The 24602-nt window shown below is 42.9% G+C and overlaps 1 protein-coding gene across 1 annotated transcript in view; it reads left to right on the top strand.

Annotated features, from left to right (window-relative positions):
- The window catches only part of PBX4 (PBX homeobox 4), a 36606-nt gene extending 12610 nt beyond the window's left edge, over positions 1-23996 (top strand). The window contains exons 2-9 of the mRNA XM_055003607.1: positions 960-1033; positions 13070-13311; positions 15035-15225; positions 17075-17210; positions 18338-18494; positions 20027-20133; positions 22174-22260; positions 23160-23996. Coding sequence (XP_054859582.1) covers positions 960-1033; positions 13070-13311; positions 15035-15225; positions 17075-17210; positions 18338-18494; positions 20027-20133; positions 22174-22260; positions 23160-23252 — 1087 coding nt within the window. The 3' untranslated portion in view covers positions 23253-23996. The remainder of the gene's footprint in view (positions 1-959; positions 1034-13069; positions 13312-15034; positions 15226-17074; positions 17211-18337; positions 18495-20026; positions 20134-22173; positions 22261-23159) is intronic.
- The last annotated feature ends 606 nt before the right edge of the window (positions 23997-24602 follow it).

Below are 24602 nucleotides of genomic sequence, written 5' to 3'. Positions count from 1 at the left end.
GTATTAATCAAGCTATAGATACATGCTGAAAGGCCAGTAAGTCACGAGAGTTTTAGGAACAGCTTCTAATTTTTTCCAGTTTGAGTGTGTAGTTGAGATTAAATCAATAATTTGGTTTTCTATTCAGGTGGAAATGAAATTGGGGGTGTGAAAAACGATAGTGTGTCTCTAGGTATCTTCTGATTGGAAAATGTAGCTTTCTAGCCCGTTTCAGTTTTGCACCCCTGGGTTACAGGGACTGCAAATTCCGTAGTAGCTATATTTTAATTGTCGTGTCTTCCGTGCAGTCCCGCATGGGAACCGCACAGGCTAGCTGCAGATGTGCTAAATCTCCTAAAGGCGTGAGATGCTTGCCTCACATTTTCTCTGCAGCTGGCCTGCGCACGCCTAGTTCCCATGTGTGCTTGCACAGAAGAAAACTTTATGAACAACAGTTACAGGTAGGTGCAGCCCTGTTATAGTTGGTATAGTTGGTATACTTGGTATTCAGTTTTAAGGCTGGTATAGCTGTCTTTCACTCCACCTTCCTGTAAGTGAATAATATATCAGGAGTCTGACCGTTCTCTGGTTTTGCTGGTACAGAGTTTAGTAGTAGGATGCTTAAATATTGCTTTTGTGGCTTCTCTTAGTGTCCCTCATTGTGAAACACACTGCCTAGTTAAAGGAAATGCAAGGATGCTAATGTAGAATGCAGCCTTGAGGCTTCCCATATGCTCTTAAAATACACGCGCATCTGTATAATTATATACAAGTTTAACTTTCTTGATGCTTAGCTACTGTAGGCAATGGTGTATTTCAAGCTATAAATGAACCTTGCAGAGCAATTTTCTGGTGCAAAATGGACTGTGGCTTTTGAATGGAATGTACTGCCAGGCTCTTCGTTACCCCCTTTTTTTCTTTCGTGTTATACTTTCTCTTGGTTTTCATTCATCCTGTTTTTTTTTCTCCCTCCTTTTTAGGAAACATGCCTTGAATTGCCACCGAATGAAACCTGCTCTCTTCAGTGTGCTGTGTGATATAAAAGAAAAAACAGGTGTGTTGGCATTTTCACTGAAAGTTTATTTAGGCAAAGTAATACTGCTGGCTGATGGGTGGTGAAGGCTTGACTTTTAGGTGCTGGATTAACTTTACTATGCCACACTCTTTCAAATACCTGTGCCAGCATCTGTAGGATTTGGGCTACAATACTCATGCAGAACTGCGAAAATACTACTGAAATCAATGAGATTTAAGCAGTCTTTCTATGCTGTGTTGTAACTGAAAAGAGGAATCGTACTCGGGTCTGTTCAATAGGACTGATGCCCCCGAAAGTATTTTTAGGATTGCCCTGTAAAACTCAGTCAGCTACTTGGGTATTTTCTGCCTTTATTCATGGAATATTTGTGGTTTGCTTCAGACAGTGGGAGGAAAGGAAACTGATTTACTGACTTTAAAAAGAAAAATCCACCACGATGCCACATTTATTCAATTCATTCAGTGTTGATATCCACTGCATTAGCCTCTTGCCCCATGTTAACTTTTTAAAGGTGTTAATAATTTTCGAACTAGTCAAGGCATTCCAAACACCTGTGCACTCAGTTCTTAGGATTTTCTTCCGCCTTGTTAGCATGCTTTCTTGAGCGGATTCTTGTTCTTTTGAGCTGATTAGATTTGAATCTCACATTAGAGGGTTGTTATACGTGAAACTAATCGAATTGCAGAATACCTTCTTTTACGGCAACGCAACTTGTTGAGCACTGAGGGCCACAATAGAAATGCCTGGCTCTAGAGAGCTATGGCTAATTTATATAACTTAATTTCTGCATAATGAATATAATTTACATAACATTCATATTAATGCAATCAACGTGGTATTGGTAGGTGATGTCTTTTCTTCTATGCATTGCGTGCAGCAGTTTGGGGTTTCGTGACATTAAGATCTGGGAATAGCAGATAATGCTGACTGTTCTTAGACCCCAAAATTCATAGGATTTTTAACATGTTTCATACTGTGACTTGCCCTTTCAGAAAATCGTTCAAGCATCCTTGCGTGTGAGTGGAGTTCAAAAGATTTTCTAGCCTGCTTGCATATGGCCATAGACCACCGGATGGCTTGAGCGGTAGGCCTGGCAAGTTGCTCAGCTGGAAGCAATTTTTGTTTGCCGCAGGCAAATGGCGATCTGTAAAGTTAAGGTGGGTGGAAAAAGGGATCAGAGGCAAAGGCTCCTGTGCTTTTCAGCAGTTCGTAAGAGAGAGAATATTGGCAGGTGTGGTTTGCCATCCAGAAGTGAGAGAAGCTGCATGTTCGTTCTTTTATACAACTGTTAAGGAAGGCGTCCTGTAATGGCAGTTGGTTTCTAATTTGAGTACTGATCCCCTGTTGTTTTGGTGTCTCCCCTACCTAAGAATTGTTAATAGGGATGGCATGCTGGAGTGGTCTTGTCCAGTGCCTCTTCATTTCAGAGGGGCTTGCCCAGGAAAATATCCTGGTGGGTTTGTTTCTCATGTGGTAGACTTGTCTGATTCCCTTCTTGTCTGCGATATTCTTCCTTCACGTTGCGATTGTAAATCAGCGTATTTTTATTTTAAATGTTAATTCCCACACGAAGCTTGTCCAGATGAATTTGGCTAGTGAATGCAAGTTGGGGAGAAAAAAAAAGTCCTGCAAACCTAGGAGAGGGTTGAACAGGGAGTTTAATGGAGAATTATAGGGAGACCGCGATGAGCTGTGCCTGGTGGTGACAGTTGCAGTCATTATTCTGTCATCTTTTTTTATCCATACTCCCCCCCCCCCCCCAACGTGGTAAATGGTAGCTGGGAAGCTTTTCCTTTCTTCAAACAGGTACAGTTTTAAGTACGGTAGCCACAATTATACCAAATGCACAATGTTAGGACAGAAAATCTAGACCAATTCTTTTAAATACCCTATAAAAGACTAACAGTGCAACCCTAAACAGAGTTACTCCCGTGTAAGCCCATTGACATCAGTGAGCTTAGACTGGAATAATTCTGTTTAGGATTGCACTGTATGTTCTCAGAGTGCTTCATATGCATTATTTCATTGATGCTTACACCAGTCGTATAGGGTCAGCCAGTATTGTTGTTCCTGTATTATTGGAGCCACGGGAAGGTAGTTGGCTGGGGAGAGGTTTGAGACACCTGCTCGGAGATAACCAATAGTGCTGAAAGTGGTACAATATCGGCGTTGTTGCCCGATGAGTGTGTACTGTATACTCACCTTGTTATAACTACTATTCACTTATTTTGTAGTTTTTGGAAACTGCACACCGAGACAGAAGAAATTAGTGTAACAATAGCTACTAAGTAACAGTTAGTGTCTCCCATGCCATTTTCAGCATTTTAAAACAGGAATGCCTCAATTGTTTTTTGTATCTGATTCAGGTCATATGTATATCAGTGATACCTCAGACACACTAGACAAGGTTTTAGAGGCTAGATGTTCAATGGCTTTGTGAATTCTGCCTTTTTTGCAGCCACACATAGTCTGGGCTCCATAAGGAGCCCCATAGCGCAGAGTGGTAAGCGTCCAAGCTCTCCTCATGACCTGAGTTCGATCCTGGCGGAAGCCGGGTTCAAGAGGTAGCTGGCTCAAGGTTGACTCAGCCTTCCCTCCTTCCGAGGTCGGTAAAATGAGTACCCAGTTCCTGGGGGTAAAGTGTAGATGACTGGGGAAGGCAATGGCAAACCACCCCGTAAAAAGTCTTCTTAAGAAACATCGTGATGCGACGTCCCCCCACGGGTCAGTAATGGCTCAATGCTTGCACCTTTACCTTACATAGTCTGGGCAGGTGCCTCTGCTCCTCCCAGGTAATGAACATCATAAGCACTCAGTGTCTGAATGGCATGACTATTCAGTATGCTCCCCCAGCAGAGAAAAATTCCAAAGAAGACCCCAGACTCCAAAGGGATAAGCCCGTAGCAACTGCACGAGTCCACAGCAACATGACCCAACGCCCACTAATCAAACTGGCCAGCTGTATATGGAAGCAGCCAACCAAAACATACCAATGCTGGCGTGGCTCCCTGACATCACCCTGCCCCTGTCCGCTCTTAAAACATAACAAGGAAGGAACAAAGGAAACACAACGTACTCGGTTGTATGGAGAATCATGGCATGCCAATAGGAGCCCTGTTGCTCCTGGGAGCTACACAGGTGGGACGTTCAATTCCCTCCTGCAAGCACATGGCCTTTTGTTATGAGGACGCTCAAGGCAGGAAGCATGGACAGTTCAAACCTACACACACGGACTGGGCACTCAGAGAAAAGACATTTAATGGGTCGTTTGGAATCATCCAACCATATATAGCGGGGCAGAAAAGACTGCCAAGAAAAACACAGCAGTGTGGAGCAGCACAGATGTAGCATGCCGAATGTAAGCCCTGCATGTGGTTAGCTACTAGACAGCTTTAGAAAGAGTTCCAGGCGCATTGAAAGTTTTGTGCCGTTGAACCCAGTAACTGAAGCCAGGCTGCTCATGCGGATTGGCTGCCTCAGGTGTCAAGAATTTGGTGCAGCACCATCTCTTGTTGCTGTCTGTCTTCTGGGTTCATGAGATTCATTACTGCTGCCTGCTGCTAGCCGTCCCAGCCACACCTTATTCTCCATCTGCGCTCCCTATCATGTAGCTTGCATGGCTTATCACACACACAGATCCAGAGGAGTTAGCCGTGTTAGTCTGTAGTAGCAAAATAGTAAAGAGTCCAGTAGCACCTTTAAGACTAACCAACTTTACTGTAGCATAAGCTTTCGAGAACCACAGTTCTCTTCGTCAGATGCATGTGGTTCTCGAAAGCTTATGCTACAGCAAAGTTGGTTAGTCTTAAAGGTGCTACTGGACTCTTTACTGTTTTATCACATACAAATAGTGATTGGGGGATTGTGAATTCATAGGAGCCTAGCCACTCCTCCTTGCTAGAGCATAACTGTGAAGATATTAAGAGTACCCTCTCAGGCCCCTGCCAGTGGGCCTGAGAGTTAGCTGAAGTTAGCAGTGAGCAAGAGATGGGCACCCACACAACATCATTAACACAGATCGCTGTCAAACAATCCCACATGTTTATTGATCAGAATCAGGAATGGAACGCAGAAGGCTGGTTTGATCAATGGGATTGCCAACTCCTTGGCTTGTCAGGTTTCGACACCTACAAGAGGGCTGCTTAGAAAGTGGCAAGAGAAACAAAAGTACATTAATGAGTAACGTTACCCGTTTGCAACAAACATGCAGTGAACTTGGGCATATATTGCACATGGTTTGAACTACTGGTCTGAGAGAGTTGCACCACTTAAGATCCTTTCCCGTAGTTATTCTTTTTATTCTTTTCCAGTAGTTATTCTTTTTATTCTTTTCCCCTTCCGCTTAGAGGCTTCCACAATTTGAGGTTCACCTTTTGGGGGAGAGGTTCTCTGGGCCAGTATTTGCCCATGCATTGGAACAATGTCTGCAGTTTCCATGTGGGCTGTACGTAGGGCTCCGATCCTGCGAGACAGATGGCATCGTGAGCGTTTGTCTGTCGAATGCAGCGGTTGGGCTGGCAGTCGCCAAGAAATGTGGATGTTTTACTCGTTCCTCTTCCTTGTCACGCTGATGCATGACCTCTACTCTGTGCATCATGCCATTTGTGACAATGTTCTGCCTGCATATCTCCTAGAGGTGAGAGCTTTCTATACAGTGCATACTTTTTAACCTCCTGTGTGGGAGATACTACAAGCAACTGTGAAGGGAGGGAGGGAGGGTTGTTAAGCCAGTATGATATTGGTAAATGTAACAGAGTGAGGTAGAAAGTTTGAGGCAGGGGCTCTCCTTCTCTTGCTTACCTGTGTGGGGCATGTTGTCCTTGTAGCTCCAGGTGGAAGAATGAGAAATTGAGTTTTGTGTATGTATCCTGAGGATGTGTGCTGAGGGAGGCTGACGGTAACTCCTGCACATTCCTGGTGTTATAATCATAAGAGTGTACTTATGTACCACCCTTCTGGACAGATTAGTGCCACGCTCAGAGTGGTAAACAGAGTGTGCAGTGGTAAACATAGAGTGGTAAACAGTACAGCTGCGGAGTTGGCACGAAGAGGAACGGCTTACCTAAGGCCGCCTGCAGAGTTCATGGCCGTTGTGGGAGTTGAACTAGCAAAGTGCTGATTCGCAACCCAGGCAGTGTGCAAGCTGCTCCACTGTGGGGCTTATTTGCAATCCTAAACAGTGTACAGACCATCCTTAGTTACTATTAAGAGAGGAACCCGGTAGCTTTCCCTTGCGCAGGGGTTCTTACGCTCTGTAAAGACTCACGTGTCCTGAGTTGGAGAAGCATCGTCAGTTAAACAGACTGTCTTCAGCTTTACCTAGTCTGTGGAAATACTGCAAACAAACAAACAAACCCAATCTGGGCACGTTAGTTTATAACGAGAGGTTTATAGGTAGTATATTTTTCTTTCTTGCAATAGCTATTACCCTTTATGGCAGGACAGGTTTAATAGAGCTGGGAGAATGTTGTCTGTTTAACTTTTATTGGTCCCCCCCCCCTTTCTGCAGCTGAAAGGGCAAGGATTCAAAAGCTGGACTTAATGAAATGTGTTTCCAGATTAGGATTTGTCTCCCTGGGTGTGCAGTTTGCTTCCCCACCCCCCACCCCTTAAATTCTGTAAGTTCAAATTCACTTTAAGTTGAGCATATTTGCACCAAGGGACTGCAGCCCCATAGTTACGCCGGATTTGTTTAGGTCTCGTAGGTTTTTGAATGTCTGATGGCCTGTCTGTTTCTTATTTAAATTATGGGGAGCAGATGTTAGGGCTTCACGCAAACAAAGACCTGGTCCTACTGTAGCACTGGGGCTGAGGCTGTGTTTTCATGATTTAGGGATACAAGCTTGTTCTCAGCTTTGCATCAGTTTAAATTGGTGGGCCTTCTGTCTATGCTCCCCCCCTCCCCTGTCCTCTTTGTTGAGGTGCCATTCTGGCTTACAATAGTTCATGATAAACAATGAGAAAAAAGCTGGACGGTGGTGACTTTCTATTATAACATATGTGGCCAAATCTGCTCATTCCAAACTCTCTTTGGATTTTGTAGACTAAAAATTCAGTGATAGTACCTGCAACAGAATAAGAGGGGCACCTAAAACCACAGGAATTTTTGGGAGAAGGCACAATAATTTCTTGAGCCGGAGATTTAATGGCTCTTGATTTCCTCATTGCTCTCAGGCTGCTCCCTCTGGAAGAGAGTGCTGTATTGATGCTGTACTACGAGGATGTGCCATCATAAAGAGGAAGAGTGCTGGATCACTTGCATAAGGTGGACTTTGCCAGCAGCTGGCCCTTGGGCCCATTTGATCTTTGAAGCGATATAACGCGGATCCTGACAACACTACCAGATTTTAGTTGAGGCCTGGTAAAGAATTTGTGCAGTTTCTCTTGTAAAGAGAGTGTCAAAAGGGGGTGTTCCATGCATTCAGTGTTTACATCTCCTTGAGTTTTGCATATGATGCCTCGGGCTGTGCCTGAGAATGTGTGCCCTGTAACTGTGAATTCCTTACTGCTGAAAGGATCCTGTTAACGGGTCAGCTTGCACAACGGGATACAACGCTGGCCTCTAGATCTGGGGAGTAGAGCTGTCCAAAAGTGTCTAGATGTTGACCATCCCTGATTGGGACGTGAAAAGGAGCAGTAATGGGAGATGAGTGAGTACAGGATATATACTAAAAAGGTCATTCAAGATGGGCTATGGAGAAGACAGTGGCACAGCTGTTAGTACTGTGTTCATGGTGGGACATCAGTGCTGATTTGCTGCTAGAGCTGTTGCTGGAAGTTCCTCTGTCACTGTAGGCTATATTTCACATGTTGCCAGTGCAAATTTAATCTTTGAATCAGATGTGGCCAGAAGTAGTTAAACAGTCTCAGCAAATGGTACAGGATGTTTCTGAGGGCCAGAGAAACTATTGTTGTCTTGCCTGGTGTTGGTCAGAGTTTGCTTTGAAGCCGAGGGCCCTTGCAAGCGGTGGCTATTATTTTTTTTTTCCCTAGCCCAAAGTATACATTCACTAGTGAAACTGTGCTTGCAGGAGAATGGAACATGGAAGGGGGGAAAAGACAGGTGTGAAAACCTAGGACAGGGGAAGGATGTTGTTTCCATGTCCAGCTTTCTATCCCTGTTTGCTATCAGTGGGTCAGTTTGGTTTCAGGTTGCAAGTTTAGATCTTGGACTTGCTAAGTGATTAACTTTTTAAGATGAGATTACTGTGTGAAGAGGTTGCTGTGAAGATCCTGGCAAGAGCAGCTTGAGGCATATCAGATTACGAGCCTAAGATGGTTCTGATAATTGAGAATGAATCACTTAGAATTGTCATTCAGCTCACCCAGTACTCATATGTGCACAGAGTAAAGGGTAACTCCACTTCTTCAACATGAACCAGTATACGCCAACAATTGTATACACTGGGATGATTGGCCATGTTATATGCATTTAAAGGAGAAAATCAGGGGTGGGAGGTGGGAGGCTGTTGCTCCAATTGACACACTTGACAGTAAATGAACTTGATTGGTGTATGACTATGATGGTCAGAGGCACTCAGTATAAACATGCTGTGTTACAGGAGCTAATACTAGTGGCAGTATAACGGCAGGGGTGATTAGTTTCATGTGTTCCCTTATTGCCAGTAGCATGAGAGCATCTTTCATAATATAAATGCACACTCATGCACTTCAGCATTAGCAGTGACTCGTCATGTAAAATTAGAATGTTCTATGTTTCCCGTTGACAGCATTTTTAAAAAATAGGAATCATATATTGGAAAAAAAATTGATTCATTTGAAATGTGGTGCTGGAGGAGAGTTTTGCCGATACCATGGACAGCCAGAAAGACAAATACATGGGTACTAGATCATATCAAGCTGGAATTCTCCTTAGAAGCATTAATGACAAGACTAAAGCTATCGTACTTTAGTCACATCATGAGAAGACAAGATTCTCTGGAAAAGTCAATAATGCTAGGAAAAGTGGAAGGCAGCAGGTAAAGAGGAAAATCTAAAATGAGGTGGCTTGACTCAGTAAAAGAAGCCACGTCCTCCAGTTTGCAGGATCTGAGTAGGTCTGTTAGAGAGAGAACATTTGGAGGTCTTTCATTCATAGGGTCGCCATAAGTCAGAAACGATTTGACGGCACATAACACAACACACACATATTGAACTGAGCAAGGACAACTTTGACTCAGTCAGAACTCCATCTTCCCCAGTTGGAATAGCTGCAGCTGAGCTGTGTAATGACCAAGCTTTTCTTGCTGTTCATGGTGATGAAGAAGGGTCTGAAAAGTTCTTTTACAGTTTCACGTGAGCGTAGAGAGAAAGCAGTCAGGGGTGGATATTAAGGTGAAAGGGAGTCCTCAAGCCACTCAGTTAGCCTAACCTACCTCACAGGGTTGTTGTAAGGATGTAAATTGGAAGGGAGAACCAAGTACCAGGAGCTGCTTGAAGGAAGGGCAGATAAAAATAGCTAGATAGAGGTGTCCCTCTCCTCCTCCTAGCTGAACCACGCCTTCCCTGGACTCTGAAGAGAATATATTGTTTTAGCCAAAGGCCTAACATGTCGACTGCATCAGTATGGTTACCCCCTGCCTGCCTTTTGCATATTTCAATTAATCAATAGATGTGTTTTCCTCCGAAATGTTTCATCACATAAGGCAGGAATATGAGCCCTGCTGCTCTGTTGCCACATGGAAGACGAAAAAAAAAATCCGGATTGGAAAACGAGCCTAAACAAATTGCATATCATTCTTGTTTTGGCACCAGTGCTCTCGTACAGTTCGTTACAGCACTGCAGCGTGTTAATTAATGATATGTAAATATATTGCAATGATTGCATTTGCATATTGAGTAGGGCCGCGGTACCTTAGGTTGTGATGTGTTTTAATTAAGGGCTAATTAGAAATGATGGGAATTTCACTTGGCTCCGTCTAATTATTTTCCATTTTGATGAATATGTAGAGGGTGTTATGATTAGGGAGCAGAGTGAATCGTGGCGTGTTAGTGTCTGTGACTGCTCAGGTTCTCAAGGGTTTATGATGCTGAGCGTTGTCCATTAAAAGCATCCATAAAAATTAGCGCTGCCAGCCAATTGGAAGGCTCCTTTTAGTCAATTTATTGTCTTGTTATTACCCATTTAATTGATTAATTAACTGATTGGAATAAATATTAAAGCAACTCCGTTTGAGTGAGATTTTGAAGCTGTTTAATGAAGATCGCTGTTTTTGTCCGCTAATTAACACAGACAAATCCTTTCTTTGCGTGAAAAATAATTTTTGAACGTGTTGCCTGGATGAAGAAGAGCTTTTTCAATACGGAAGCTTCAGTTAAAGTGCCGTTTGAACAAACAGACCCTCCACGCACTTTAGGCGATGGCTAATTATCTAACTTTTAGTCGTAGTAAAAATTATAGTTAGTGGGAGTACAACAAAACAGGTTGTCTGGGACTCTGTTACGAATAGTCGTTGGGGCAGTGAAGAGCCAGGTGTGTAGACCAGATGCATTGCTGCAGAAGATGGCACTGTGTTTATGGCTAGACTCGGCCCTAGAACCAGCGCTGAGGCAGCCCTGGGAACCTCTAGTGATAGGAGGCTGTTTGTTTCTTCTGCAGGAATTCCATTCCAACATCTTTGCAAAAATCTGGGTGGGCACCTCAGGCTCTAAAACAGAGGCAATACCAATTCCGAGAGGGGTAAAGCAGGGATGTGCCCTTTGCTATTTAACCTATATCTAAACGATATTATCCTGACGTTATCCAGCCCCGAGTTTGTCCCTCCCTCTTTAGGATCTCAGAAAATATCAGTTCTTTTATATGCTGATGATATGGTCCTGGTCTCTCTTACCCGTGTTGGCCTTAAAAGGCTTTTATATAAACTTGGTGACTTTTGCAAAGAAGAGGCCTTAAACGTCAATTACACCAAGACAAAAGTCTTGGTTTTTAGGGAAAGGCCTTGTAGGTACAAGTGGACCATAGATGGAACCACCATAGAATAGTGCAGCACCTTTAAATACTTGGGGATTACCTTTAGCGAATCTCTATCTTGGAGGGCGCATTTGGCAATAACCAAATCTGCAGTTCTTAGGCCAATTGGTGCCATTCTGAAATTTTACTATACAAAAGGAGGTTTTCTAATAGACCTGGCACTGAAAATATACTTGAGCAAGGCTATTCCTCAATTCCTTTGCAGTGTAGAGGTCTGGGGTTGGAAAGATAGTTTGGAAAGATAGTTTAATTACAGCTTTGGAATCTATCCAAAACCATTTCCTAAGGAGAATTTTAGCTTTACCGAAAGGTACTCCTGCAGCTCTAGTGATAGCTCACATCCACTTGCCTTTGAGAATACAGAGAGTGCTGAAAGTCAAGATGCACTGAGAATCTGGTAGGGCGAGAGAGGTGAGAAAGGCACAGATTTAAGGACTGAGAGGTGGTTGTGACCCAATCCTGCAAACAGCATGGGAGAAAGAAAACAATAGGCTGCAGAGGCATAGGGTGGGAATCTTTGTATAGCAGTGAAGCTCACTGGATCACCTTGAACCAATCAGTCTCTCAATACCAGATCAGGGGAGGCAGGGAAGAGTCCAGTTGGATCCAAACTAAATTTCCTGCTAACATGCATGGGGTAACTTCCTCCAGTTATCCCTTTTTGTTGCAGACCCCCACTTTGCTCCTTATGTCGTTCCTGAGAGCCCCCTCTCTTCCAGGAGCAGCATTTCAGAGAGCTCAGTAGGCTGCAATGGCAGAAGTGCCTTTCATGAGCGGAAAATTTAGTCTGGGTCCAGTCTCACTTATATCGAGGAAAGGTAGAACAACAAGCTAAACATACCAAGTTGCTCTCTTAAGTTATTCAGCAACTCACCCAGTTTTTATTGCTTCAATATCTGTTGGAGTTTTGCTTATATGGGAGTTGCAGCCCTGAACTGCCTCGCTGCACACTTTTGCCTCTTGTAGACAGAAGAACGGAGCCTTCTTTGGTGTATAGGTTGTAAGTGATGTCCTGCCATTGTTTCTTTTGTTCTCTAAAGACTGAATCTTTACAGCTGTGGTTTCAGCAAACACAATCTTCAGAAACTGATCGGAGGCTTAGGAAGGACTTACCAAGGGGTGCAGTTGCTGCCAGTCTTTCTGGAAGCACTGCAGAATACAATGCATAGTTAACAAAATTCATGGGATTCACCAAACTTTTCACAAAATTGCCAAGAAGTCTTTGCATGCTATGGCCCTTTCTGTGTAAAAACACCTGTAATGTCCTGATGGCAAAGGCTGGCCCAATGTTGCCAGATCCTAGAAGTTAAGCAAGGCTGGCCCTGGTTAGTACTTACATGGGAGACCACCAAGGAAGTTCAAGGTTGCTGTGGCCAGGCAGGCAATGGCAAACCATCTCTGAATGAACCTTGCCTTGAAAACTGTATGGGGTTGCCATAAGTCGGCTGCGACTTGACGGCACTTTAGATACAGTGCCCTGGTGATAATTCCAGACGGGTTTCTGTGATAGTCTGTGGAAGTTACATAAAACAGAGGTCCAGTTGCACATCTGACGAAACGAGCTCTGCTTTACAAAAGCTTATGTTGGAATCAATGTTGTCAAACCAATGGACTTCTGTTTTATTGCAACATTATGAGTGGGGGTGGTGATTAGAAAACTGAAATGCGAAGAGGCTCAGTTTTGCACGGAGCCCTGTACAGACTTGCTGTATGTGCCCAGTATAAGGCAGCTTCAGTTGTTCACCATGGTGGGGGCGTGCGATCGGGTGTTGCCGTTCAGTGATAAATAGATAAATATGAACTGTAACTTTCCATTTTGTTTTACCAATACAGATTTGCCTCATTTCTCTTTGATAGTCGTGCCGCTTTAGTTTTAGCTCTTAATTACCTGTTGAGCAACAAGAAAATCTTTACACTTCATAGGCCTTTGTTGCATGTGTGGGGCATGGCTGCATCACAAATACATCGGAGGTTATCACTACTTATACACATAGGACACATGGAAGCGGGGGCGGGGATCAAGTACTAATTTATTTCCTCTGCTTCTGAAATAATCCTGTGCCTCCCTATTTATATTTATCCAGTGTTAAGTATCCGTGGTATTCAGGAAGAAGACCCCCCTGATGCTCAGCTAATGAGACTAGATAACATGTTGCTGGCTGAGGGTGTCTCCGGGCCGGAGAAGCGGGGAAGAGGAGGACCAGCGGCCATAGCAGCAACATCAGGTGGCTGTCCAAATGACAATAGCATTGAACACTCTGACTACAGGGCCAAGCTGTCACAGATCCGACAGATATACCACTCTGAGCTAGAGAAATATGAACAGGTGATCTTTCTGCATGGAAGAGTTTTTATCATCTCCGTTAAAAACAATTAACCGTTTTTCCTTTGCTGCCACAGAGCAGGGAGTATACTGTATTTCTATTTTTAAAGGAATCATGTGTGTTATTTGTTGTGCTGGGGTTGAAACGGCAGGGCGCTCTAACTTGGGCTGCAGTCCTGTATCTGCTTTCAAGTTGCTACAGGACTGTGGCCTCGCCTAAGTTTTGGCCGCATGAAATGCGCTTGAGTTGACAGTTTTATGTGCCTGTCCTCTTCAGAACTGCCCTGCTGTGCCTGAAATTGGCCTGTATGGACAGTAGATCCTTGCCTTGTCCAGAAGCCAACACCAGCTTCTGTGGTTGAACGTCGTATGCAGTTCCTGTAAAATTATGCTCCTCATGTATCTGATATGCCTGTAAAAAGAACACAGTTGGGTTGTCAGGGATTGTTGCAACTGGGGTCATTTGGGTGTACATACCATCATACTTTGCAAGTCTTAAGGGTCTACAAACTGAGAGCCAGTTTGGTGTAGTGGTTAAGAAGAGTGTGGGACTCTAATCTGGAGGATCGGGTTTGATTCCCCGCTCCTCCACTTGAAGCCAGCTGGGTGACCTTGGGCGAGTCACAGCTCTCTGGAGCTCTCTCAGCCCCACCCACCTCACAGGGTGTATTGTTGTGGGGATAATAATGACATACTTTGTAAGCCGCCCTGAGTGGGCATTAAGTCATCCTGAAGGGCGGTATAGAAATTGAATGTTGTTGTTGTTGTTATTATTATTACAAACATATTTAACAGAGCAAGACCTGCAGGAATACATCTTTATTATTTATAAAATACAAAGGCAGTGTGCAAATTTTGTAGCCAAATCTGTCTAGCACGCACTGTACACGTTCCTGCAGTCGGTGTTTGAGAACAAATCCAGTCAAGTCTCTTAAGTATCTACTTTAGAAGTCTGTCTTGTGTTACTCTTGAGTTTGCAGATTATTTCACACTGTTGAATTCTTGGGTCCAAATTGTGGTGTAGTGGTTAGAGTGTCAGACCAGGATCTCAGAGACCCTGGTTCGAATCCCTGCTCTGCCATGATCTTGGGCCAAAGCAAACAAAGGACCAAAACCCCGGGGAAAATAAATCAGTAAGACAACAATTGATACCGAAATGTAAATACAAAGTATAATTCTTAAGCACCAGACAGTGAATCACATAAGTCAGGAAGTAATTTTAAAGAGCCATCTCAGTGGAGTAAGTACAGAGACCAGTCTTAGTTAATTTCAATAGACCGTGCCTCCCGAGAACGAGAAAACGGCGCTGGAAACAAAGTAAATCAAGTGAAACGTCCGTTTGTTCTAGAGTCCTTTCGAAGTCCAAGCATCCGTATAGTTCATAAGCCGTCAAAAATACAGCAGAATGAAATGTGGAGCCAAGTTGGCAGACAGCAATCCTCTGAATTAGTTCTTGTGCTAGGTGGAAACAGACAGATGGTTCCCAGGATCCAGCCCGGTCCCCTGCACTCAGGGTTGCCCTTATTGTGTTAGTCACGCTTTCTCAGCCAGCCTGCCTTACAGGGTTGTTGTGATGATAAAATGGAGAAGGTGATATAAGTTGCTTTGGGTCCCCATTGGGGAGAAAAGGTGGGGTTATAAATAAATAAAAAATAAACGTGAAGCCTGCGTTGAGAGAACTTGATGTGTTCTCCAGTTAAATGGGCTTATTTCTTCTTATTTCCAGGCCTGCAGTGAGTTCACTACCCATGTGATGAACCTGCTCCGGGAGCAGAGCAGGACAAGGCCAATTTCACCCAAAGAAATTGAGCGCATGGTGAATATAATTCATGGGAAATTCAGCACCATCCAGATGCAGCTGAAACAGAGCACGTGCGAGGCGGTGATGATCCTGCGCTCGCGGTTTCTTGACGCAAGGTAGTAAACGATCGAGATTCGTGGCTCACACTCGTTATGTCCAGGGGTCGGAGGCACAGAGAACTCTGAAAGGTTGACCCCCTGCTTTGATTGTGCTCGCTCCTATCGATCCCTTGATGCAATGGTTGGAATAAACACACCTTTTAGAATAAAATTATTTACATTTAAATAATAAACATTTTTGAAAATCTTGTATATGTCTATACTTTTAGAGGGTTTTTTTTCAGTGCTCTTCCAAATATCCCCATTTTCCCTGTCCTCGAGAGTTTTTTCATGCTATACATTCTGAGTGTGAAAAAAACTTGCTTTAAAAAGCATTTTACTCATTCTAAAAGCAAAATATTTTGTAGGATTTTTTCTTTTTCCAGTGCTCCGGCAACTTTTTCCTTTTTTGTGCCTTAAAGAAGTCCCTCATAATATCACACACATACTTTTGCACTGCGAATTCTGTCAAGAAGATAGAATACAATTAATTATTCCACTACTTTATAGATTCAAACCATTACAGTATTACATGGATTTTAGTCCTGAAACCCTTCGGGTATATGTTTTAGAGGATAGTCAGAGAACTGTATCTTATGCAGTTGCAAAATTCTGTGTGAAGCGGAATCACTTCATGAAGGAAATGTCAATTGCTGGGAAGTGAATTAATGAAGTGAGTTTTATAGTTAGGTGTGTGTGTATTATCATTTATGTATTTGTCCATTTTAAGTATTTAAAAAACGTTCTTTTTTTATCTGTAATTAACTTGTCTGGTCTTGCAGCCGTAATGATTGATTGATTGATTGAAGTCCCTCATAAGAAAAAAGCCTATTCGTTTTCCTGAATTTTCTGGGGTTTTCTCCAGGCCTTCAAATCTCTAGTTATGTCCATTCTATCCACATATGCTCTAGTTAAGACTGTGAGCTGTATGTGGGGCTGCCTCTTGCATTTGTTTTAGAAAGTTCGTCTGGTACAGAACACACCTTCATGATTTCTACATGGAGTTATCTATAAAGAGTGTATCTTGTCAGTACTAAGGAACTGTATTAGATGCCAGTCCATTTCTGCACCCAGTTGCTTTAAAAGCCTTCAACAGTTTGGAACCAAAGTGACTAAATCAAAAAGAGTCCAGTAGCACCTTTAAGACTAACCAACTTTATTGTAGCATAAGCTTTCGAGAACCATAGTTTTCTTCGTCAGATGCATCTGACGAAGAGAACTGTGATTCTCGAAAGCTTATGCTACAATAAAGTTGGTTAGTCTTAAAGGTGCTACTGGACTCTTTGATTTTGCTAGTACAGACTAACACGGCTAACTCCTCTGCAAAGTGACTAAAGAATCACGTGATCCCATTTTAACCCGCCTGCCATTGGAGGTCGTTTTCAGGGACCTTGTTCTGTATTTTTCTCCCTTGCTGAAGTCTGGGAAGCCTATAATGTTCAACCTGAAATGGGATGCTTCGGTTGAAATTTGGGGAAAGGATAAATTTTTGATTGGTGCTCCTGGATTTAATTTGCCTTGTGAGTCCCATGGGAAGCATTCTTCATTGAAAGCCCTGCCTAAACTTTATCTTTTTGACTACGATTTATTTTGTATCACACCAGGCACCCTCTTTGGCTTGAGTCATCGTAGGGCCAATGCATTCATTGTATGTTTTTTGCTTCAATGTCTGTCTTGGAAAACATACATAACACATGCCCTTGCCGTGATAGTCTCCAGCGTCAAAACCCATGCCAGAGCTATACCCTGAACAACCTAAGCCGGTTTATGTTTCCCTGCAGTAATTGGTGCCTCTTCTTCTAGCCTTGTGCTGGAAGCATGGTGTATTCTAACATCAGCAATATGAATAATTGTAATATGTTCGCAGGCGTAAGCGACGTAATTTCAGCAAGCAGGCGACAGAAGTCTTGAATGAGTATTTTTATTCTCACCTGAGTAATCCTTACCCCAGTGAAGAAGCCAAAGAAGAGCTAGCCAAGAAAGGAGGCATCACCGTCTCACAGGTTAGATGCGCATTTATGGCAGAAACCTCTGTATTTTCAAGTCATTGTGTCATTTGTTTTGTTTTGAAAATATACAGCGAAAAGATCTGAAGCTGGGTATGTATGTGTGTGCCATCAAGTCATAACAGACTTACGTTGATATACGTATCTTATACGTAAAACATGATATACGGATTTTAATTCATCTATAGGTAGTTTATTTTCTCGAGTCCAACCTGCTGGTGGATATTTTTAACAATCGATGGTAAGCGAATGGTTTGATTCCAAGTTATGCTGGTCAGTGACCGTAATAACCACTGATCTAACAGACTGATGGCAACACCCCAGGGGGCTTTCAAGGCAAAATTGCTATTGCCTTCCTCTGCCACATGCTCCCAACCTTCCTTGGCAGTCTCCCATCCAAGCACCAAACCGTCCCAGATCTGATATCAGGCTATGCCATGCCAAACCACTTCCTGAAGCTGAGTAGATGAAGAGCAATCAGTTTTTAAAAGCTGTTAACGTTTTGTGAAACAAAAGTTTGTCATCATTTAAGTGTATGATTGTACCATTTTAACTGACTGCACTGTGTTTCTTTATGAAATGATACGTAATTCACGTTCACCTGGCTAGTCGAAAGTTCATTTGTAAATCAGATGTTTTAACGATGAGATTCTGCTATTGGTAGCGCCTTGCTCTGGCATTATGGGTCTCTCCCCTGAAGCAGGAGGCTCTTGTGGTAGAGGAAAGCGGCGCTGCTAGTGGAGTGAATCCATGGAATCAAGCCCTGTATCCAAGCTATGCATGGTGTATCTTTGTGATGAAATATCTGATGTTGGAAAGGAGAGGGGATCTTGTGTGCCCAGCTGTGGCATACAGTTAGACCCACATTTACACTCGCTCTTTCATGCTGTGCTGCTTTCAGCTTCTTGTGAGTACTGGTTTGGAGCAAAACCACATCAAGACACACAGGACATGATGTATTGTAACGTGTAAGAGTATCATCGTCTCATGCTATTGCTAAACGATACGTGATTACGTCGTTGGTGTCAGCATTTGGTTTGGCACCCCTGACGGATATGAAATGCAGATGACGAAAATATCTTTGATCGGATTGACTTAAGTCTTAAACTGAAACATTGTTGCAGGTCTCTAATTGGTTTGGTAACAAGAGAATCCGGTATAAGAAAAACATGGGAAAATTCCAAGAAGAGGCTAACATTTATGCAGCCAAAACCGCAGTGGATGCAACCAACGTGGTAGCCCAGGGCAACCAGGCAAGCTCTCCACCCACTCCAAATTCTGGTGAGTACAGTAAGAATGGATCTAAGACACAGCTTGCCTTCACAGCTACTGCGTGAAGTCCTGTACAACGGAAAAGCTTCTGCTACAGTGTTGCGAGATCAAAAAGGATGCTCAAGTGTAATGACATCAGGTCTTGTGCGAAAGTTGTCTAGAGCTCCATTGTATGTTAGATTTTTTCTGCTTATTCTTTTGCAATCGTTTTGCCATTTTCTGCCATTTGAGAGCCTTGTTAGTTGTTCTGCCTATGGGTGTAGCAACAAAAAGACGGCACCCTGAGTCGTAATATGCTCTTATGGTTGACTTAAATTTGATTGAAACAATTCGAGTTGCTCATGAAGATGACAACCTCCCTGCTTCCTCTTGCTGCACCTTTCTGTGCCCCCCCCCACAATTGTGCTTCTGTGGGTCAGTGGACCCCCTGGAAGAGTATATCTGGGGGCAAAGTGGGAGTCTGTAGCAGGAGGGAAGAATTAGCCGAAAACCAGCGCCCTGACAAAATGACACCTTAGGATCCAAGCCCCAGTTCTTTTTCTGTAATTTCTGTTTCCTGTGAAGAACAAGAACTTGCTTGTCATCTGTTGGGAAGTGAAATTGCTTTGTTTAATGTCTGTACACCCACTGGAGGTGGCTTGTCTTTCGTATAAGGATGGATCTTCTCATTGCTCCGTGTCATTTTTAATTTCACTTCAGTTTGTCCCTTTTCCTGGTTCGAATTTTCATACACATGCATGCATGCTTGTCTTGACATTGTGCTTGAGACATTTGGGTTGTTGTTGTTTTTGTTGTTTTTAAAGTGGTGAATCTGTGCAATTGGGTACACCTCTGCTAGTATCTTTGATGCTACAGGTGCACAGGTTTCAGTCTTGAAGGGAACCCTTTTCACCTTGACCTTGTGCGCTGAGGGCCCTTTGCAGATCTGCCCTAAAAGCCACCTGTGCCGCAAATATTTCCAGGCATATTCTAGAGTGCTCACTCTGTCCAGCAGGGCACTGGCCTGTTGGGTTGAGAGTGTCCCCTAGAACACACTGTCCTTCCCATGTAGATGCGTGCTGTAAGGGAAGATCAATAATGGTCGGAGAGTTGTCTTTTAGGGAAATTTGTCTTCCACTACTGATCTTCCTATCGAATCACTGCTAGGTTTCCACGGAACGCCAGGGTTCTCTGGAACAGAATTTGAAAACGGGAAGGGGACTGTGCAACGCGTTTGTGAAGGAGCTAGGGTTGTACAAGGTCAGCAACTACCCACTCTGCTTCTAGAACACTACATAAAGATCATTAGTGATATATCACGGGATCAGGGTGGCACCATAGCTTGGTGGCGGAGCACATGCTTTGCATGGCAAAAGTTCCAGGTTCAATTCCCAGCATCCCCAATTCAAGGGAAGTCAAGTGGCAAGGTCCTTCTTTCCCAGTGATCTTGGAGAGCCACTACCAGTCGAAAGAGACAGTTATAGAGTTCCTTGTGCTGTTTTCTGTGACACAAAAATGAGCAGGTGCAGACATACCCTTAGGTAACTTCTTTTCCTCTTCAGGTTCCTCTGGGTCATTTAAAATGACAAATTCTGGAGATTCCTTTATAAACCTGCAGTCGCTCACTTCCTACCAGAACTCGCCAGTGGGAGCCAATGTGCAGTCACAGGTGGGTGAGCAGAGAAAATCGTGTGACGACCCTCCCCCATCTTCAGTCTTGTGTGTTTAAAGAACCATTTTTTTATTGATTATTGGAATTTAAGATCGCCTGGGGATATTGCAAGAGGGTCAGCCCCCTACGGGAGTTCTTTGCTAGGATCATTCCAGAATTAATTTACAGTTCCTGCTTAGTTTGTCCAATTTAATCATCCTATGGTGCTTAGACAGGGAAACATTGACCATCATATTGTTTAAGCCTGAAATTTTAAGGAGTTCGGCAGCGGTCCTGCATAGAGATGTAGAATTTCAAGAACTTTGCCCCACTGGGGCGAGGAGGATCGTACTTTTCCTGATTTTTTTCCCCCCTGGGGGGAAAAATGGAAATTTTGGGGGAAATTGAAATATATGCAATACTTACTTTCCTATCAAATCTAAATTAATTTTACCAATGTAACATCTTAAAATGCATTTGTTAGCATATAAATTTGTACTCTTTGGCAAAATTTTGGGATTTAAAAATACACATCTTGATTTTCTAAAGAAAAATTGTTAATATACCTAAGACTTGGTATATTACAAATTGTTGCCCCCTATGCAACCTTAGCACGTATATCTTAATTTCATCATGTGTCAGGTAGAAAACAAAGCTGAAAGCAGAAAAAAAATGTTTAGTAACCAAATGAAATTATTTGGACAGAAACACTCATACAATCACAATAGCTAGGACTGTGAACATATTTGGATATCAAGTTAATCTTTATAACATTGATAACACTGCACTCCTTAATAATGTATTATCATTAAATGCATTATAGCATATTAATTGTTGCCAGTGTTTGAACAAAAACCATATTCTTGTCATATGTTGTATGGGCTGTACCGTATACATAGAGATTATCATCATCTAATACTGTAGACTCTCTTACATGAAATTTTTCATACTATACATTTTAAGTAAAATCTTGAATCTCACATTCCAAATGAGAAAATATTTCATACAAGTTTCCCCCCCCCCCTGTGTTTCCCAAAATTTCTAATTTTTTTCTGTTGGAAAAATTGAAAGAAGTTGTTAGACTTTTTTATGTAATACATTTTGAGTAAGAGAAACCTTGTCTTAAGAAGCATTTCAGTAATTCCAAAAGTGACAATATTTCGTTGGATTGTTTTTTCAGCATTCCCTCAATTTTTCCAGCAGATGAATGAGAAAAAGTCCTCAGGTGGGGAAAAAAAATTACCATTTCCCCCCTGGGCCTTCAGTTCTCTAGGCCTGATCCATAGTGTGTGTTTATGAGGTCATGTGTGAGAAGGCAGAAGATTTATGCAAACACACAAACGTGTTACAGCCCTTGTATACAGGGGCTAGAAAGGTCTGCTTTTAACTGCAATTCTGCATCAGTGCCAGGCTAGGTATGAGGGCTGTGTATTCCTGTTTCATGTCTGTTATGCCTGGGCCCAGAGGAAACCAGAGAACGGCCAAGAAGTGCTCGTACTATCTTGGGTTATCCTTAGCACTTGTGGTGTCACTGTAATGGTGTCGGTATTCACAGCTTGGGCCAGAGATGCTTCTGAACCAGAATGGAATGTCCCTGGTTAAAGGGTATGTGGTAGCGTTCAGCACAGGCCTCCGGTGTTGCCAGTTGTATTACATGGATACCCGCTAAGGAGGATACAGGCTGTGCCATGCATTTCAGAGCCAGGGGTATTTGGGCCATTGTTTCCCCCCCCCCCCTTTCATTTTCCAAATTGCTGGGTCCAGAGGTTCGTCCATCCTCTCTGTTGTGATCCTGGCCACTCTGATGGCAGGTTCTGCCCTCTAAACATGGCACACAGGGTAGTCACAATGCTCGAGAGATGGAAGCAGAAAGTGTATACCAACAGAGATCTGGCTGGCACTTGCCAGCTAGGCTGGTCACAACATCTCTGTCCCGTTGAGGGTTGACTCAAGAGAGATGGGGGTAGTGGGACTTCGGCAGTAGCTCTGAAGTATCTTAAAAACTGTCTGAGCTCTTTTTTTCTTTTCCTTTTTGCCAATCTGGTTGTATTGTTACAGATGGATTCCTTACACCATGTAATACACCAGGCAGGAAGATACGACAGCATCGTGGGGAACCCTCTATATTCGACGCAGCGCATTGACGTAAGGAGCTTCTGATTTTGAAAGCGAATGTCTTGAGCTCCAGAATTCAGGCATAACCTCCATTGCCGCCTCTGCAGATGCAGCTAAAACGAAACTCCGCTGCGGCCTTAATGTTTACTAGCGCTTTGCCAATCATGCAGTGTTACTCCAAAGATCGGGGGAAATAGGCAGTCTGTTCCTTATCTCTGCTATTCTAGAGACTAGGATTTAAAAAAAAAAAAAACCTTGCTGTTTAGACTGTAAGGGAAGCCCTTATCTGTATCAATCATGGTACTGTGAAGACCAGAACCCTGATTGGTTAGGGATGGTCAGAGAGAGAAGCCAGCTTATCTCATTGGATTAGAAGGCAAAGCTATTTTACTTCCAATCCCCTCCAATTGGAGGAGAGAGCTGCCAGTTGGAGGAAGAGACTGCAACAGACAGAGCACAGAACTAGCCTACAGTGAAACCCACAAAGTGGCCATGGATTGGGACCCATCCCCAAATCTGCAGTTGGGAACTGAAAAGCATGTAAGAGCTCCTTTCGCTGCACATACAGTTCCGTCCTTTACTCTGTTCAGTAATTCTCATTCACAAGCACGATAGGTTCTTTTCTTATCTAAATGAGTTAGTTGTAGAAGTTGGGCGAGAGCAAAGGAGTCCCCTTTGGGGAAGTGGGAGAAGCCGTGAAACAGATGCAGTGGAATCGGGACTTACACAGTACTTTGCCTTCCGTGCCCCGGAAAGTGAACTGCGGTGTCACAAGTTTTACTCCGAACCTAAATCATACGGAACAAAGTGCACGTCTCACACTTGGCTTCACGTTCCCCCTGTTATGACGTGGAAACTCGTAGTCAAAATGGGTTAGGACGCAAGTACCACCTGGTGGACTTAACACAATGCATTTATTCCCTCTTCAGGCGAATGGCAGCTGGCAGGACGCAACTACCCCTTCGTCAATCACTTCACCTGCCGGGGATCCCGGAAGCATTAATTCAGATGCATCTAATTAATTTTTTAGGACCTGTTTAAGGAGAGGAAAGAGGTCGTTAGTGTAACTTGTCAATGTTGCTCTTTTTTTGCCAATACTTTTGATTCTCCAACTTGACACACAGCTAATTACCTCAGACAAAAATAAAAAGAAAACCAATAGAAGATTGTGATTATATATGGACACCTCTCTACCTCTCGGCATGATGTGCTTGAGTTCTTCTGACTTCTGCCCTTTGGGTTGTAAAGGAACTGGCTTCATTTACCAAACCAAATTCTTTTTTAAAAATGAAAAAGAAATATCACTTTTATGCTTAAAGAGTCTGAAAAGTGTCTCTCCAATGAACTTTGCAATCTGTCTCCATTTTTTTTCCAGTTTAAAAAAAATAGCAACTGGTTTTAATTTCTATGTGTTTTTATTATGAAAAATTCTGTTCTAGATGCTAGTGACTAACAAATAGCCCTTCTTGTATTGTAATTGTACACGTTCTCTGTATTGTAATTTTGTATAGGATGACTTTTCTTTGAACTCATTAACCGGAGCAGGCCATTGCTTTACCAAAATGATTGTTGGACTTTGCTCCTTGAATAGAAACTTCATTTTCTGTGTCGCTCTCATGTAGCTCTAATTTAATGTCTTAGAGTAAACTCAGACCTCCCTGTGAATAGTTTTTTGTGCATTTAGGAAAAAAAATGTTAATTGCAAAGTCCACCACTTTCAGTTGAAATTTTATCAAAGAATAAACTTCCAAAGTCTTTTTTCCCCCTTCCTGCCTCTTTCCAAGCCTTCCTTCATGTTTTTGGGGGTTGGCAGTTTTCAAGATTGTAGTATAGAAAAGAAGCCCCAGTGTTAGTATGTACACATACAGCCTCGTTCATTTGTTAGATACATGGGTGGAAGTCAGATGTAACAGTTTTAGAGCAGTGATGTCATTTAGAAAGTGCCTTCACTGCACCCAGCCCAAACATACTTTCCTTATGATGGCCAATCTTTGGAAGAAACGGTTCTGAAGGTTTGCAGGAGAAGCAACTGGCTGGAGCCTGAGAATATTGCTAAGAATTGTCGTCATCGCCAGGGAAGTTGTTCATTTAATCCAGTTTTTTTTTAAAAAAGTAGCGAATTGAAAAATGAATATGTAAATGTATATGAGGTAGTTTTAAAAATAAAATGGACCAGCCTACTTAGAATGTGAGCGGAAAGAAAATTATAGCTTCTGAAATGGATCTATTTGGCTGTATGTATAACTGTTACACAAACTGGGAAGCCAGGCTCACACCACAGGTGAAGAAACCAAAGTGAATTCTCTTCCTTATGACGTCCGTTTTCACCAGATATTGGACCTCACAGTCAATTTTCAAAAGGCGAAAAAGTC

The sequence above is a fragment of the Eublepharis macularius genome, chromosome 19 (assembly GCF_028583425.1).
Source record: "Eublepharis macularius isolate TG4126 chromosome 19, MPM_Emac_v1.0, whole genome shotgun sequence".
Taxonomy (NCBI): Eukaryota; Metazoa; Chordata; class Lepidosauria; order Squamata; family Eublepharidae; genus Eublepharis; species Eublepharis macularius.
The sequence above is the reverse complement of the archived record's forward strand: the minus strand, read 5'-3'. Positions and strand labels throughout refer to the sequence as shown.